At 44.2% G+C, this 13,206-nt stretch overlaps 2 protein-coding genes across 10 annotated transcripts in view; both read left to right on the top strand.

Annotated features, from left to right (window-relative positions):
* Positions 1 to 13,206, top strand: part of MYLK3 (myosin light chain kinase 3) — a 104,502-nt gene that overhangs the window by 58,443 nt on the left and 32,853 nt on the right. For 3 of the 9 annotated variants that reach the window (XR_006174940.2, XM_042852226.2, XM_042852227.2), the window contains exon 1: positions 4,374 to 5,032. The exons of 5 other annotated variants lie outside the window; for them this stretch is intronic. Coding sequence is in view for 3 of the 4 variants with exons in the window: in XM_042852226.2 (XP_042708160.2) it covers positions 4,514 to 5,032 (519 nt within the window). In the remaining variant the exon portion in view is untranslated. Of the gene's footprint in view, positions 1 to 4,345; positions 5,033 to 13,206 lie in introns of those variants that run through there. One more of the 9 variants, XM_005289850.4, reaches the window with a different exon arrangement.
* On the top strand, positions 9,216 to 11,102 carry LOC135975674 (uncharacterized). The gene is made up of 2 exons (XM_065567620.1): positions 9,216 to 9,894; positions 10,500 to 11,102. The coding sequence occupies exons 1-2, from the start codon at positions 9,357 to 9,359 to the stop codon at positions 11,000 to 11,002; spliced, it is 1,041 nt and encodes a 346-aa protein (XP_065423692.1). The 5' UTR covers positions 9,216 to 9,356; the 3' UTR covers positions 11,003 to 11,102.

The raw sequence follows: 13,206 nt of genomic DNA on the forward strand, positions 1-13,206 counted from the left end.
TCATTTGAAACTTATGGGACAAATTATGCTTTCCCTCCATGTCCTCCAACCCCCCAATCAGCAGAAGACCATAATTTGGCTGGCTGCACATGGGCACACAAGGGATCGGAGCTAGCATTATGGTTAGCTAAAAGGGCATGTTTGGATGGGGCAAGACTGTGGCCATGTTTCAGCCTTCTGTGCATGAGACAGCATTGGCAGGGAGTGCATGTTACCTGGCGCTAGACACCCTCTGTAATGTGCTGCTTTCTAGCACCCCAGATAGGATTAAGCTTTCTGGTAAGTATAATGGGACAGATTCTGTGCTGTGCCACCTGAAGGCACAGCCAAGATGGAGAGGGGCAAATACCACTTTTTGCCATGGTTGAGCTGCCTGGATTCTGCCTCTGCTGGCGGCCACTGTGGCCCACTCACCCTCTCTCCCACTCTGTTGTAAGTTAAGTAGCCCCTAAGGGGTTCTTGCATCTGAAGAAGTGAGGTTCTTACCCACGAAAGCTTATGCTCCCAATACTTCTCAAAGGTGCCACAGGACCCTCTGTTGCTTTTAGCCTCTAAAGGTTCATCTAATTTACCAGCCTATCCTAGGCTGCCTATATTCTGCAGCCCAGAATCCCCTGTAGTGCTGAGTGTAATGGGCATGCACCTCCCTCTCCAGCCTGACAGGGGGGCAGCATAGGGCCACTTCCATTGGCCTTATACAAAGCGGGAATTGGAATAGGCTCCACAGCCTGCTATTGCTAGAGACGCTGTCTCCACTCCAGAGGCTCACGGGATCATACTTCTTTCACCTCATGCTTTTAAAATTTCCTGATATAATCAGGTGCTTTCCCTGATTAGTGATCATAAATTGTAATTGAAAACTGCCTTCCATTTACTCCATGTAAGCAGTTATTTCTGGTAAACACAACAATAATCATTCATAAATGATGATGGGACATTACTAATATAGGTGTTTAGTTTGCCATGCCAAACCAAAGGAATTTCGTTTGTGAAACATTCAGTTAAGTTTAATAAGGTCCACATTTTCCATTGAGTAGAACCACACCTCCAAACATAAATGCATGCAATTGTGCACCTATGTTTGTATTTACATATTATCACAACTGTGTGCACAATTACTATGATAATGCAGTCATGGTAATGATGTGTATTTGTGCACAAAGGTAGGTATGTGACAGTATGTGACAGACATGCCTGTTTGCACCTAGACCCTCATTTTCAAGTATTTGTGGCTAACTGTCTGATTTAAATATACCAAAACAAAGGCATTCTGAACACTTTAGTGCCTTTTTGTTTTCTTCTTCCATAACGGTGCAAAGTTACGTGGTGTTTGTAAAGAAATTCCTAGTAAAAACTACTATTTGTACACTCGATAGAATGTAATCTGGAAATATATTTTGCTGGAATGTTGGTGCTGCATGAATGTATTGAATTCAAGGCATCTAAAATATTTAACACATGGGCAGAGTTCCTGAGCTGAATGAGAGGAGTTATGTTCAAAATCTTATGTGTGTTTAACTAAAGTTGGGACTATCTGTTTTACTGAATTAATAAATGATTAGATTACTGAAATCACATTTTATATTAGTTCCCAGTCATTTTCATTATTCAATCAGTGTTTTGGAACCTACATAACTTTCTGAGCCACAATATGTATTTACTTCAGGCTGGAGCTAAATCATACTATCCAATGCATTGTTAACTTTAACTATATGCATCCGAAGAAGTGGGCTGTAGTCCACGAAAGCTTATGCTCTAATAAATTTGTTAGTCTCTAAGGTGCCACAAGTCCTCCTGTTCTTCTTATTGTTAACTTTGTCACCTCAGTTAAGGGTACTATAGCAACCCCTTATGTAGACAAATAAGGAAGCTTTTCTCCCTTCTGTATGTTTTATCTAGTTACAGTGAAAACGTGTCTGCTCGGAGTATGGTATTGGGCTTAATTGCTTTTTTCTTGGATCTGTGAACAAAACATCTTTGTTCATTAATCATTATACTCTGTTTCTGGTCTTTGGTTCATTTAAAAAAAAACAAATTAAAGACACGAAAATCAATATGACAGCATTTGTGTGTGGTGATTAATTTATGATTTGTGCTTTGATTTTCAGAGGCTCTGCTTCTTGAACAGCACGATTACACTAACAAATAGAATTGCAATTATTTTGTTATGTAACTTCAGTTAATGGCATTGGGAGTTAATGGAGTGTATACCTATAAATCCTATTTCTGATTTTTTTCCCCATAGAATAAAATTTATCTTGTAATATCACTAAATAATCATATAATGAGAATTTTTAGGTGCTTTATTGGGTATAATTTTAAATAGCCATTTTTATTACTCTTGGAAACTGACCTGACCCATTTTGGGAGAAGAAACGGTCACCTCATAAATATCTAAAATGTATTCAAAATGTGACCTGGATTGGAAAGTAGGTGGCTCCAGAATCTAGCTCATTAGTCATAGAAAAATGTAACATATTCACTAGACTTCCAGCTTCCTCTGCAGTATTTCACTCCAATTGTTCCCTTTATTTTAAATTGTAGGTGTCCTCTTGCAAGTGGGGCTTTGATGTCACTAACTGGAGTCAGACATGGTATAGGAAAGCGCTGTGCTGTGCAAGTCTCTATGTAGCTGAGCTAGACTTCAGTGCTTTTCTGATTCAGAGTGCCTTATGGTGTCAGAGACTGAGACATTTGTCAAACTGTGAGGAGTTCAGGCGATTCAAGGGAAAGCTCCATTACACACTAAACTTGCCTTATTCCATATAATCCCAGACCACAGTGAAAAAACTATGGGGGAGTGGTTTGATCAGGAGTGGAAACAAAGGGTAAAATCCTGGCTCTGCTGAAGTCAATGGTAAAACTCCCATAGACTTCAAAGGGGCAGGATTTCACACAAAGTCTTATTGCAGTGTTCAATCCAGCCCAGGCTGGCTGGCAGAAAATCATTATGAAACAAGTTAGTGACCTCTGTGACCAGGCCCTAGTGGACATCACGAATCCACCACATCAAATGGAATTACTTGTAGCTTTAGCAGACAGACAAAAGGAATAGTGTGCATGGAGACAAGTGTACTTTCTCGCTCGGAGAGGTGGACCCCTCCAGAGCAAAGGTTGTGGCACGTTGTTAAGATGGTTGGGGTGGGGATGCTTCTATTGTTATTGCCCCTACAGTATCTTTCCTGTAGGTAAATAGAGGACTTTACTTTCCAGAACTACCTCTCAGGAAAATTAAAGTCACCTAAAATATTACTTCCCCCACACCCTGAAAAGTCAGATCAGATGTGGCACTTCAAACCCCATTGATTTCAATGGGAATTATGATGCGCTGTCATTTTTGGGGTCAGGCCCAAACATTGACTGATGTGAAAGACCAGAACTTCTTTAACTTATTGTGTATGGAGACAGGAAAGGTCACTCTGAGACACTAAAGTGAGATTGAGAAGATCTGGATTTGGTTCATGCTTTTTCCACAGACTTCCTCTGTAACCTTAGACAAGTTGCTTAAGCTCTCTGTGCCTCAGATCCTCATCTGTGACACTGGAATAACTGTAGTTTCATTTCTCACAGGGCTGCTGTGAGGATAAACTCATTGTTTGTGAGGTGCTTAGCACTGCCGTGGTGGGGGCTAGTTATGAACCTAAATAGAGGTTTCTCTTCTCTCCAAAGAACAATTGTTGTTTTTGCAGTGTCCGCACTCATGCACTTCAGAAACAAAAGTGTATCAATAGCAAATGCTTTATAAAGGACTCCAGACTAATTATTTTGCTGCCAATTATGAAAGCAATTGTGACATGCCTCACTGTAGATTTTTTTTACACTGTGCACTTTCATGGCACTGTAGAAAGAATTTAATTTTAGACGTTTCAGTTGACAGAGACATGCTGGTGCCAGATACGTATTTCAGATCATTGTCATTATTGTGCTCTATTTTTAAGTTCAAGTGCCAGCCAACCTAAAGAGCACAGCATACGTCTGTGCTGGGTGTTATGCATGCATACTACCAGGCTGAAATCTTCCCAGCCTTAGCACGACACCACTAAATTAACTTCTATACTTCTCTGCTGTGGCAAAAGAAAAACATTTAAAGGGGTATTTTTCAAAATCAGAAAACAAGGCTTGGCATGAAATCCTTGCTCCCCCCGCCCCCGGAGATATCTGCTATGGGCGTCGACAATTGTTAAGATGCTTGCCTATCAACAGCCTCTTAAGAAAGAATTTTAAATGGTTTTGTGACGTCAAGGGGGCCCAAGAAAAAACAGTCCATTGCCAAGTTAACTCCCTCATTGAAATCACACAGTAAGAAACAGATAACACAAAAATGAAACCTTTTCACACAATGGCTGATCAATGACACGTTCCTATCATCTCTAATAAGCCAAAGAATTTATCCTTGGTTGTAGGGTAAGGAAGTGACTAAGGAAGATGAGCTTTCAAAGAATCACCCTCTAATTTACATCCTTAATGAGGAGCCACCCAAATCGCTCTGCCATTGACTCCTTGTCTGGGCAGAATGTCTGAGGGTAACATGGAGCATGGAAAGGTGCCTGGAAATGCAGTGGCTAGGTTGCAGCCTGCAAGAGGGAACAACTTAAGCATGATGGACAAAAAATTGAATCTTTTGAATGAAAAGGTAGATAAATTATTGAGTTTCCAAGAAGACTTGAATGGCAAGCTGCAAAAGGTGAACCGAGGCATTGATGACATAGGAAAGAACATTGATAAGTTAACAGCATCCCAAGCATCCACTGCTCAGACTGATACAACAAAAAGATGCCTAAAACCTGGGGACAGTATTCACCTGTCTGAGACTGAAACTGCGTGCTCAGAAATGTTGAAGCTGATGAGAGCTACACAGCAAGATGCCTTGAAGCACAGGGAGAGGCTGGAAAAGATAGAAAAAATGGTTGATACTGTGGATAAAGTCATTACATTTGTGGGAGAGACATTCAAAAATTCTAAAGTAGTGGATTTCATTCTGAGAGGCACTGTACCCTGGAAGAAAGGGAATCTGGTTGAAATCCTAATGGAGGTTGGTTTTATTTTACTGTTCACAATCCTTTTCTTGTTAAGGAGAAGGGCTCCAGGCTTTCCTGTTAATTTCTTAGGTAATGCATGTGTGTGTTCAGGCTTTCCTCTCTCAGTATTAGGCATAAGAATAAATGGTATAGTGCAGAAAACATGCTAGGAAGGTTTCAAATAGGTGTAAAGACTAGGTCTCTGAACTGAGGAGTTGACAATTTAAGGGCCAAAATCTGGCCTCAGTTACACCCTGGCCAATAACATTCAAGTTAGTTGTGGAATCCAGCCCTAGATGAAGAATAATAAATAGTTAACGTACTGTGAAAGTGACAGAACGGGATTCTGTTTTATGACAATTTAGGCATCAAGGGCCAAACTCTGCCCTCATTTATGTTCAGACAATTTCAGTGACTTCAATGGAACATGGGCCTAATTCTTCCCAATTACATCTGTGCAATTCTATTGATTTCATCCAACCATCGGATCAATAGGGCTGTGAGTGCAGGACACTAACTCATAACCATTTCTTATTATGGAAATGGTTTGTAGTGTCAGCAGGGTATTTTGGAATTCATTGGTTTTCTCTTTTTTAAACAATGAACTGGCACCTACAATAAATATGTGCTGTTTCAATGTTGAGTCTTGTTTGTCATCAGTCATTACTATTTGTGTCCCATCATGAGAAACAAAGAATAAACTGCACAATGAAGTGTATGTGGGACATGGTCTCATTCCAGCAGATCTCATAACATGGGGGTGGTAAAAACATTATTGCATTAGGAACGACTTTACTTGCAATGGAATTATTTGAATACTCTGTGAATGCTCCTGGCTTTATAAATATTTGTGTACAAATCAAAATAACTTGAAAAAAACAACAATTAAAATATATGGGTGGAATGTGCATTTGAGCTCTTAGAAAAATGAGACTGTAATAGACCTCAGTATAGATGAGGAGGGTGTTGTGCAGATTTTCAGATACAGCTCTAACAGTCCATCTCTGTACAGATATGCAGAACCACTACTCTTTCAGAGACTAACAATTGAACCAGATTGTGAGATTTTTGTTGTTGTTTTTTGGTTAAATTTCTAGTGGAAACTGGGTTGAGATCACTAAAAAACCCCGTCTACAGTTACATGGTGCCAGTACTTGCAGTCTGTTCCAACTGAAGTGTGCTACAATAGTAGAAGACATGAAAAAAGTGATCTAAAATTGATGTGCTTTAGGTTTAAAGATATGATTATTACGAGCACCTGCAATGTGCTTGGCACTATGCAATACCTGGAGACAGCTAGGATCCTGCTTCATAGGGCTTACTCTCCAAATTGGACAGACAAGTACATAGTACACTAGATGGCCAGGTAAAGAACAACTTCAAAACTAGTTTTTACATTTCTTTCTTTGCTAGATTCACTGAAAGACTTATTGGAAGAAAGATGTTTAGGAGGGATTATAAAGGTAGGGTGGCCATGTAATGCACAAGAGACAACTCCATATGTGGTTATAGTTTACTATAGGAAAGCAAATACATATTGGACAGGTGGGCAATATTAATTAACCAGCAACATCCCTTTATTTATTTGTTTGCTGTATACATTGTAAGACTGGAGCATAAAGAACTTAATTTAAAACCCAAAGGGTTCCAGAAGGCTTTTTTGCACTACGGTTGCAAATAAAAAGAACCTGTTACTTGCTTGTTTCTGTTTCCTAGCCATCTTTTTATAATAGTGCACCATATACCAGAGCAGTGGCTTTATCCAGCATTACTACGTGTTCAGGACAGATGTTGAAAACTTGGAGAGGGTTCAGAGAAGAGCCACAAGAATGTTTAAAGAATTAGAAACGTGGCTTATAATCACGGCTGGTGCAACCCATTAGGCGACCTAGGTGGTCGCCTAGGGTGCTACAATTTGGGGGGTGGTGACTGAGGCGGTATTTCGGCGGCAGGACCTTCCGCTGCCTCTCTGGGGGGCGGCATTTCGGGGCGGGACGTTCCGCTGCCTAGGGTGGCAGAAAAGCTGGCGGTGCTCCTGCTTATAATGATAAATTCAATGAGCTCACCCTATTTAGCTTAACAAAGAGAAGGTTAAGGGGTGACCTGATTACAATGTATTAGTATCTACATGGGGAACAAATATTTGACAACTGATGCTGCAATCTAGCAGAGAAAGGTATACCATGATTCAATGGCTGGAATTTGAAGCTAGACAAATTCAGGCGGAAAATAAAGTGTAAATTTTTAACAGTGAGAGTAATTAACCATTGGAACAATTTACCAGGAGGCATGGCGGATTCTCCATCACTGACACTTTTTAAAATCAAGATTGAATGTTTTTCTAAAAGATCTGCTCTAGGAATTATTTTGGGGAAATTGTATGGCCTGTGTTATGCAGGAGATCAGACTGGATGATCACAATGGTCCTTTCTTTGAATTTATGAATCAATGAAAGGGGGGGGGTCTTATGTTTTTATTTTTGTAAGTAGCTGCTTGCTGACACAACAATAGGATTCAGTGGCTTCTGTAGGACTGTTTATGTGTGAGACTTTGCAGGGTTGGCCTCAAATTCATGAAATAAGTAAATGTCTGAATTGAAAGCTTCATAGCTTCATACCGTCTAAAACTTCTGACTCTTGACTTACAAAAAACAGTGCTGGAGTGCGTGGTCCACTCCAGTCTCACTTGCAGAAGAGTATTCATGAAGAATAAAAGAACAGGAGTACTTGTGGCACCTTAGAGACTAACAAATTTAAGTACTCCTGTTCTTTTTGAGGATACAGACTAACACGGCTGCTACCCTGAAACCTGTCATGAAGAATAAAGATCCCCACAGTGTCACCATTGTCATGGGCATACTGAGTGTTTTAGTTAAAAGTGGCAATGACATTTGAAAACTTTTTTAGTGGGGGTGTAGGGGAGAGAGAAAAAAGCTTATACTATAAGTCAACATTGGAGCATACAGGGTCAACACATAGCACCTCAACCCCTTACGCTAATATTAATGGGACCTGATTTTCAAAGGCATGTAACTGGATTTGTGTGTTAAAATATACAGGAGGTTCAGAAGCTCTTGTTTGTTGCCACACTCAGTAGTTGAGTAGGGTAGGAGACCAGGTCAGTTCTCCGGTCTAAATTATCTTTTCTCTGGTTCAAATATTTAATATCTTCCCAGCCAATACATGTATTTTCACTACTTTTTGCTGTTTTTCTATGGTCTGCATTATCATTTGCTAAATGTTAGAGCTAGGATGAATAGTCAACGTGGTTTCAATGAGGCTTTTGTTAAAGAAAGGATTGGGTATCACCTAGAAAGTATTCAACAAACATTCGCCACCTGAGATTGGTGTCTCTTCAACCAGAGAAAGAGATGAACTCAAGCCAAAAAAAATTTGGATCCAGATTTTTCAGTACCCCAGAATTCAGGTCAATGGGATGGAGCACGTGGGCGAGTGTTTGCAGGATTGGCGCCCAGTGGGCTAGCCACCTGTCTATCTGACTTCACTGTGGCTCAATGAAAGGAAGGTCCTTTTGGGGTTACAGGGTAAAATAAACAGCACCGCTTTACATATTTAATGTTGTCTCTCCATGAGAGCCAGAAGGGATGAAACCAACATTTCCTTTATCTGGGGCCTCCCCTGTCTTAGATTAAAAACTATGTGATAGAACCGTATATTGGAGAAGTATCATTTTTTGAGACCTATGAGATAATTTATTATTCCACAAGATTTTGCTTTAGAACAAAGATTTTAAAAAACTTGGTGGATGTGACCCAGGGAGCCCTTGATGCCAACTGGCAGAGGGCATGGGGGGTACATAGGGTTTTACAGGGATCCCCTGGGTCAGATCTATGCATAATAGTTCACGGAATGGTGGCATGTGAAGTCTCTACCGAAAGCAAGTGGCCCACAGCTTGCCATAATCATAGCTAATGTATGTATGGATAATACTGAGGCCTGGTCTACACTACGGGTTTAGGTCGACTTTAGCAGCGTTAAACCGAATTAAGCCTGGGCACGTCCACACAACGAAGCCCTTTCTTTCGACTTAAAGGGTCCTTTAAACCGGTTTCTTTACACCACCTCCGACGAGGGGATTAGCGATAAAACCGGCCTTTGCGGGTCGGAATTGGGGTAGTGTGGACAGAATTCGACGTTATTGGCCTCCGGGAGCTATCCCACAGTGCTTCATTGTGACCGCTCTGGACAGCACTCTCAACTCAGATGCACTGACCAGGTAGACAGGAAAAGACCCGCGAATGTTTGAATTTCATTTCCTGTTTGCTCAGCGTGGAGAGCACAGGTGACCACGCAGAGCTCATCAGCACAGGTAACCGTGATGGAGTCCCAGGATCGCAAAAGAGCTCCAGCATGGACCGAATGGGAGGTACGAGATCTGCTCGCCATATGGGGAGATGAAGCAGTGATAGCTGAACTCTGTAGCAGTAAAAGAAATGGAAAAGTATTAGAAAAGATCTCCAAGGCCATGAAGGACCGAGGCCATAACAGGGACACACAGCAGTGCCGCGTGAAAATTAAGGAGCTACGGCAAGCTTACCACAAAGCCAGAGAAGCAAACGGAAGGTCCGGGGCAGAGCCGCAAACTTGCCGCTACTACGCGGAGCTGCATGCGATCCTAGGGGGTGCAGCCACCACTACCCCAACCGTGTGCTATGACTCTCTCACTGGAGAAACACACAGGGAAGACGGTTCGGGGAATGAGGAAGATGATGATGGAGGTACTGTAGGTAGCTCACAGCAGCAAGGAAGCGGAGAAACCGGTTTCCCCAACAGCCAGGATATGTTTGTGACCCTGGACCTGGAACCAGTAACCCCCGAACTCACCCAAGACCCTCAGGGCACACAGGAGACCTCTGGTGAGTGTAACTTTGTAAATATTTGTAAACATTACAAAAAAAAAAGCAAGCGTGTTTAATGATTAATTTGCCCTGGCAATCGCGGCCAGTACATCTACTGGAAAAGTCTGTTAACGTGTATGGGGATGGAGCGGAAATCCTCCAGGGACATCTCCAGAAAGCTCTCCTGGTTGAAATGGGGTGATTTTATTAAGGGGACATTCAGAGGCGCCCGTTCCTGCTCTTCTGAACAGAAATGTTCCCCGCTGTTAACCTGGCGGTGGGGGGAGGGGTGAAGTGATCATCCCAGAGAATCGTGTGTGTGTGTGTGTGTGTGTGGGTGGGGTGGTTTACTTGTGTTTGTGCCGCATGTTAACCAGGAAACCGCAGCCCCTCCTTTTACATTGAAAACCCATTTTAAATGGACAACCCAATTCATCCTTGATATGGGAAATGCGCTGCTGTTTGCAACCTTTCCCGCATGTTAAGAAGGTTAAAAAAGCCAAAACACTGTGGCCTACCATGGCTGCCTGCAAGCCGAAATATGCGACCTTGTAATGAAAGAGTGTACCCATTGTTCTCTAAAATGTGTCTTTTTTAACCACCTCTCCCTTCTCCTCCACCAGCTGCAAATGTTTCTCCTTCGCAGAGGCTCGTGAACATTAGAAAGAGAAAACGTAGGACGAGGGACGATATGTTCACGGAGCTGCAGATGTCCTCCCACGCTGATAGAGCACAGCAGAATGCGTGGAGGCAGTCAATGTCGGAGATGAGAAAAGCCCAATATGAACGAGAGGAGAGGTGGCGGGCTGAATCGCGGGATGAACAGAGCAAGTGGCGGGCTGAAGACGATAGGTGGCATCAGCTTGCAGACAGACGGCAAGAGTCAATGCTCCGTCTGCTGGAGCATCAAACTGATATGCTCGAGCGTATGGTTGAGCTGCAGGAAAGGCAGCAGGAGCAGAGACCGCCGCTACAGCCCCTGTGTAACCAACAGCCCTCCTCCCCAAGTTCCATAGCCTCCTCACCAAGACGCCCAAGAACACGGTGGGGGGGCCTCCGTCCACCCAGTCACTCCACCCCAGATGATCGCCCAAGCATCAGAAGGCTGGCCTTCAATAAGAGTTAAAGTTTTAAAATGCAGTGTGTCCTTTTCCATCCCTCCTCCCCCACCCATCCCAGGCTACCTTGGCAATTATCCCCCTACTTCTGCGAGGAACTAATAAAGAATGCATGAATGTGAAAAAACAATGACTTTATTGCCTCTGCAAGCGGTGCTCGAATTGGGGAGGGGAGGGTGGGGTGGGGTGGTTGGTTTACAGGGCAGTAGAGTGAACCGGGTCGGGGGGGGGGGTTTGGAGGGTTCATCAAGGAGAAACAAACAGAAGTTTCACACAGTAGCCTGGCCAGTCACAAAACTCGTTTTCAAAGCCTCTCTGATGCGCACCGCGCCCTGCTGTGCTCCTCTAACCGCCCTGGTGTCTGGCTGCGCGTAATCAGCGGCCAGGCGAGTTGCCTCAACCTCCCACCCCGCCATAAAGGTCTCCCCCTTACTCTCACAGATATTGTGGAGCGCACAGCAAGCAGCAATAACAATGGGGATATTCTTTTCGCTGAGGTCTGAGCGAGTCAGTAAGCTGCGCCAGCGCGCTTTTAAACGTCCAAATGCACATTCCACCACCATTCGGCACTTGCTCAGCCTGTAGTTGAACAGGTCCTGACTCCTGTCCAGGCTGCCTGTGTACGGCTTCATGAGCCATGGCATTAAGGGGTAGGCTGGGTCCCCAAGGATCACGATAGGCATTTCAACATCCCCAACGGTCACTTTCTGGTCCGGGAAGAAAGTCCCTTCCTCCAGCTTTCGAAACAGAGCAGAGTTCCTGAAGACGCGAGCATCATGTACCTTTCCCGGCCATCCCACGTTGATGTTGGTGAAACGTCCCTTGTGATCCACCAGGGCTTGCAGCAGCATTGAAAAGTACCCCTTGCGGTTTACGTAGTCGGTGGCTTGGTGCTCCGGTGACAAGATAGGGATATGGGTTCCGTCTATGGCCCCGCCACAGTTTGGGAATCCCATTTCAGCAAAACCATCTACTATTGACTGCACGTTGCCCAGAGTCACTACCCTTGCTATCACCAGGTCTTTCATTGCCCTGGCAAATTGGATCACAGCAGCCCCCACCGTAGATTTGCCCACTCCAAATTGATTCCCGACTGACCGGTAGCTGTCTGGCGTTGCAAGCTTCCACAGGGCTATCGCCACTCGCTTCTCAACTGTGAGGGCTGCTCTCATCTTGGTATCCTTGCGTTTCAGGGCAGGGGAAAGCAAGTCACAAAGTTCCATGAAAGTGCCCTTACGCATGCGAAAGTTTCGCAGCCACTGGGAATCGTCCCATACCTGCAGCACGATGCGATCCCACCAGTCTGTGCTTGTTTCCCGGGCCCAGAATCGGTGTTCCACGGCATGAACCTGCCCCAGTGACACCATGATTTCCACATTGCTGGGGCCTGTGCCTTGTGAGAGGTCTATGTCCATGTCAATTTCCTCATCACTCTCGTCGCCGCGCTGCAATCGCCTCCTCGGGTGGTCCGGGTTTCGCCTTGGCATGTCCTGGCTCTGCATATACTCCAGGACAATGCGCGTGGTGTTCATAGTGCTCATAATTGCCGCGGTGATCTGAGCGGGCTCCATGATCCCAGTGCTAGCTATGGCGCCTGGCTGGTCAGAAAAAAGGCGCGAAACTAGTATCTGATGGACCAGGAGAAGGAGGGAGGGCAGGAGGGAGGGAGGGCCGAGTGACGACATGGCGTACAGGTACAGGAACAGGGAATTAAAATCAAGAAAGGTGGCTGTGCATCAGGGAGAAACACAAACAACTGTCACACAGAATGGTCCCCCCAAAGATTAAACTGAAAACCCTGGGCTTAGCAGGCCATTGATTTCACGGAGGAAGGGGAAGCAAATGAATACAGAACAAATCTATTTTTTACATCTTAAGCTGGCAGCCGACGGTGCAGCATGAGTGATAACCTCTCCAGTATGATGACGACGGTTACCAGTCATAATATACCATCGTCTGCCAAAAGGCAAGGGGCTGCTGCTGTGTAGCAATGCAGCCCCACGTCTGCCAGCCCCACGTCCACCAGCACCCAGCATCGCCCTCGGCCTCTTCTGGGTGCTTAGCAGACAATACTGGGCAATTGGCAGAAAATAGTATATTACGACTGGTAGCCATCATCATCGAAACAGTAGCATGTCTGCCCAGGTGGCCATGATTGACAGCCACTCCAGTACGACGATGATGGATACCAGTCACAATATACCATCTCCTG

Source organism: Chrysemys picta, chromosome 14 (genome assembly GCF_011386835.1).
Source record: "Chrysemys picta bellii isolate R12L10 chromosome 14, ASM1138683v2, whole genome shotgun sequence".
In the NCBI taxonomy this organism is placed as follows: Eukaryota; Metazoa; Chordata; order Testudines; family Emydidae; genus Chrysemys; species Chrysemys picta.